The sequence below is a fragment of the Galeopterus variegatus genome, unplaced genomic scaffold, assembly GCF_000696425.1.
Source record: "Galeopterus variegatus unplaced genomic scaffold, G_variegatus-3.0.2 Scaffold3558, whole genome shotgun sequence".
NCBI classification, from domain to species: domain Eukaryota; kingdom Metazoa; phylum Chordata; class Mammalia; order Dermoptera; family Cynocephalidae; genus Galeopterus; species Galeopterus variegatus.
In genome coordinates this window covers 52379-56959 of record NW_007729669.1, presented here as the reverse complement: position 1 = coordinate 56959, position 4581 = coordinate 52379, and the positions used below count along the sequence as shown (strand labels likewise).

At 43.6% G+C, this 4581-nt stretch overlaps 1 protein-coding gene across 1 annotated transcript in view; it reads left to right on the top strand.

The window, feature by feature from the left end:
* Positions 1-2356: 2356 nt before the first annotated feature.
* LOC103601029 overlaps positions 2357-4581 on the top strand; it is a 3567-nt gene continuing 1342 nt past the window's right edge. Inside the window, 3 exon segments of the mRNA XM_008585406.1 lie at positions 2357-2861; positions 2931-3610; positions 3613-4552. Coding sequence (XP_008583628.1) covers positions 2357-2861; positions 2931-3610; positions 3613-4552 — 2125 coding nt within the window.

Genomic DNA, 4581 nt, shown 5'->3' with positions numbered 1-4581 from the left:
CTTTAAAAGCAAAGATTATCTTTAAAAGCCTATTGAAAAATGAAAAATACAAGTCCCAAGACTTTCAACTATGTTTCTATGACTAAAATGATAACATAAAAATAGCTCAAGCTCTAAAATTATATTGTATGAAATTATGGATGCATAAGAATCAGTTTCCTCTGAGCTTTGATAATTACATTTTAAATAGAGTACTGACATGCTGTAATTATAATATTAAAATACTAAGATAATCAAAAGCTCAAAGGAGATACTCTAGGCTTCTGAAAGATTTTGTAAATGTCATTAAAACTTACTGTATTTCCATTACATCATAGGAAGACTATTATTATTTGTATGACTCTGTTCACATCTAAGTGGCAATCTTTTTGACACAGATAAAATTATTGCCATTGTATCTATGTGACAACACTGATTTTATAAAAATTCTAATTTTATTCAATGCCCCCAATTTTTCCTTCTAACAGATTAAAAAATTTCTTTACTTTCATTATTTCTTCTTTTCTCCCATTTCAGTTACTTTTCCTCTTTTTCAAAGCTAATCAAATCTCCCCACCCCCGCTATTTATTATATTCCCCTTCTTTATCCTCTGGGATTTTGCTCCATCAAGTGTCTCTTTCACTTGAAGTTTTGGTCTCTTCTTTTACACTGGCTTTCTTCTTGCAGTGTACATACTATCTTAATTCTTCTCTACACTTAAATTAGAAGTAAAGTAAAAAATCCACCATCTCCAAGGATCTTGCAGGTGTCTGAATTATCACTTCATCTATTTTCATCATGCCATTGTAGAGATGAAATTAACCCCCACTTTCATAACACATGCAATTCGCTTCTGTGAAACTGCTTGCTGNGATTTTTTGGTATCTACAATCCCCGTTATTTAGTTTGCTTAATAATATGGGTTGGAAGGAGGGAGGAGGAAGCTAACATAGGCTATGCAATTCCTTATAAAAAAATTAATTAGCTATTGTTTTTGAGTGAGTACTTTCCCCTTTCAAGTGATACTGTAAAACACATAAGATTTTTTTTTAAATCCTAAATTACACTTTGAACCCACCAAAATAAGTATTGTCTTAAATATACACTATATGTTGTAAAAACAGTTGTTGATTAAGCATGAAAGAGTCTCTTTCTGGGCCCTGGGGATATATTGGTGAAAAAGGCAAAACCCCAGCTGTCAAGGAGCCTACATTTTGTTGAGAGGCTATTTTAAATAGAATGGTTGGGGAAGGCCTCTTTAAGATGACATTTAAACAGATACTAGGATAATATCAATAAAACATCTATCAGTCAATGTAATTTAAAATTTCCTAATTCTTCTAGAAAAAAAATGGCTTCTTTGAAAAAAAAAACTGATAAGACATGTTTTTTGGAGGATACATCATTGTCATTAAGCTCTGTTTATGAAAACTGCATGACCCATTTTATTCTACCAGAAGCAATTTGATTTATTTCAGATATATGTGTACTCAGTGACAAGACCACTTTAAAAGCAAAGATTATCTTTAAAAGCCTATTGAAAAATGAAAAATACAAGTCCCAAGANACTATAAGGGTGGGCCATTCCAAGAACCCAAAGTACACCCAGTTCCAGGAAAGGCCTAACTGCTAGGTGATGGGTAACGTCCCCAGTTCCTGCCTGTGTACCACGAATGAATTTAAAAGTTACCTCAGATGACCGATAAGCTGTGTACAACTCATCCTATTGCCAAAATCTGCCTACCAAACTGTATAAAAAGTGCTTGTGTTAAGAGCTCGGGCCGCTTCTGTCCTGAAGATGGAGCAACCCCAGCATGCTGGAATAAAATCCTCTTGCTTATTGCAACGATCTCTGCCTCCTGGTCTTTGTGAGATGAGCCTTCCCAACAAGTAAGATTTGCACTTTCGGGCCAGTCTTACATTTTGGTGCATTGGTTGGAAAGTGGCTCTCTCCGGGACTGGGGACTAGAGAATGGAGGATCACTCGAGCAGGTACCGCGGTTGTCTGTCTGTCTGTGTCTGTCTTTGTTGTCTGCTGTAAGTTGTCTGTTATAATCTGGTTTCGGTGGCTCCAGGACGGAGTCATCGGTCTGGTTTCTGTATTTTGGAGGCTCCGATACGGAGTCACCAGTCTATGGTGGTCCATAGCGGCGGGTAGACATTCTGGTATGCTGCACCACAGGAATCCTGAAGGACACTTCAGATTCCTATGTTGGAGACGAATGGGTTCAGCTCCACGGGAGATCTCTAGGAAGGAGACCCCTCCCTAGTTCTCTGATAATCAGGTTGTGGCACCCATGGCAGGGGTGCATCAGTGTTTTTGTTTTTGTTTGTCTGGTTGCATGTGTGTTAGGACTGATGACTTTTTGGGGCGAAATGGGGCAGGCTGTCTTGACCTCTTTAAATCTGACTCTGAAATACTGGACTGACATGAAGGCCAGGGCTCATAATCTGTCTGTACAGGTTAAAAAGGATAAGTGGGTAGCACTTTGTTCTTTGGAGTGGCTGACTTTCCAACTTGGGTGGCCCGCTGAAGGCTCCTTCTCTCCGCCACTGATCACGGCAGTAAAGAGAAAAATTTTTGATTTCAATTCTAGAAGTCACCCAGACCAGGTCCCTTATATCATTGTCTGGGAAGATGTGGTCACGGACCCTCCTCCGTGGGACTGTCCCTTTGTTCCTCTAACAGGTCCATCGGCTGTGTTTGCTCTTCGAGAGATGGAAAAGAAACCGGAGGTCCTACCTTCCACCAAAACGGACTTGCTTCTCCTAGACACCCCTCCTCTTTATCCTCCTTCCCTCTGCCCTCAGGCAGCCCACCCATCAGCTACACCGGAGGACCCACAAGGAGCAAGGGAGGGACATACGCAGGGGATGTGTAGTAGGTGAGCAGCCCCTCCGGAGGCTGTTCCTACCCTCCCTCTGTGGGCTTATGGCCCTCCTAATGAAGAGGGCAACCAGCCCTTACAATACGGGCCTTTCTCCTCTTCTGATCTTTACAACTGGAAATCTCAGAATCCCCCTTTCTCTGAAAACCCCCAGGGTCTCACTAACCTTGTAGAATCCCTCCTCTTTACTCATCTGCCCACCTGGGATGACTGCCAGCAGCTCCTCCAGGTCCTGTTCACCACCGAGGAGAAACAATGAATCCTCCTGGAGGCTCAAAAGAACGTTCCAGGAGATGATGGGTGACCTACCCTCCTCCCTGATGTTATAGATGCAGGATTCCCATTGACCAGACCAAACTGGGATTTCAACTCAGCAGAAGGTAGGGAGCACCTGAAGGTCTATCGTCAGACTCTAATGGCAGGTCTCTGAGGGGCAGCAAAATGCCCCACCAATTTAACTAAGGTAAAAGAGGTAATCCAGGGACCCAGTGAGTCTCCATCAGCATTTCTGGAGAGACTCACAGAGGCATTCTGTCAGTTTACCCCATATGATCCTAGTAGTAGGGAGCACAAGGCTACAGTGACAGTTGCTTTTATTGACCAGTCTAGTAGAGACATTAGGAAGAAACTGCAGAGGCTTGAAGGGTTACAAGATAAGTCATTGAGGGAATTAGTGCAAGTGGCTGAAAAGGTTTATCATAATAGAGAGTCAGAGGAAGAAAAAGAAGAGAGAAAGCAAAAGAGCAGGAGAAAGGACACTGGGCTCAAGAATGCCCCAAGAAAAGGAAAAAGCCTCAGGCCCCCAAAGGTTTGGCCCTGCAGGAAGGCAGTGATTAGAGGGGATGGGGTTTGCACTCCCTCCACGAACCCAGGGTAACCCTTACAGTGGAGGGGAAGCCCACTCAGTTCTTGGTAGATACTGGGGCTCAGCATTCAGTATTACTGCAAACAGATGGACCGCTTTTAAATAAAAAATCGTGGGTGCAGGGGGCTACAGGGAACAGACAGTACCCATGGACTACCCGAAGAATGGTGGACCAAGGCATGGGCCGGGTATCCCACTCGTTCATTGTCATTCCTGAGTGCCCCTACCCACTACTGGGAAGAAACGTCCTCACCAAAATGGGTGCTCAAATCCATTTTGACCCCGAGGGACCTTGGGTGTTAAATCGACAAGGAAAGCCTCTCCAGGTACTAACTCTCAGGCTGGAAGATGAATACCAATTGTTTAAAAAACAAGGGCGGGAGACCGGACAGATGGACTGGTGGTTAGAAAACTATCCCCAGTCATGGGCAGAAACTTCAGGGATAGGGAAGGCTAAAAACCGGCCCCCCGTCCACATAGAGCTGAAGGCTCAGGCCAGTCCTATAGCTGTCCGACAATATCCAATGTCCCAAGAGGCACACGAAGGCATCCGACCCCAAATTGCCCATTTGCTCCAGCTGGGGATCCTACAGAAGTGCCAATCAGCCTGGAACACGCCCTTGCTACTGGTCCGAAAACCTGGGACTAATGATTACCAACCAGTCCAGGACCTCCGAGAGGTAAACAAGCAGGTGACTGACCTCCACTCCACAGCTCCTAACCCCTATAATCTTTTAAGCTCTTTACCCCCAGACAGGACCTGGTACTCAGTACTGGATCTCAAAGATGCATTCTTCTGCTTACTGCTGGCTGTAAAAAGTCAAGATTACTTTGCTTTCAAGTGGAAA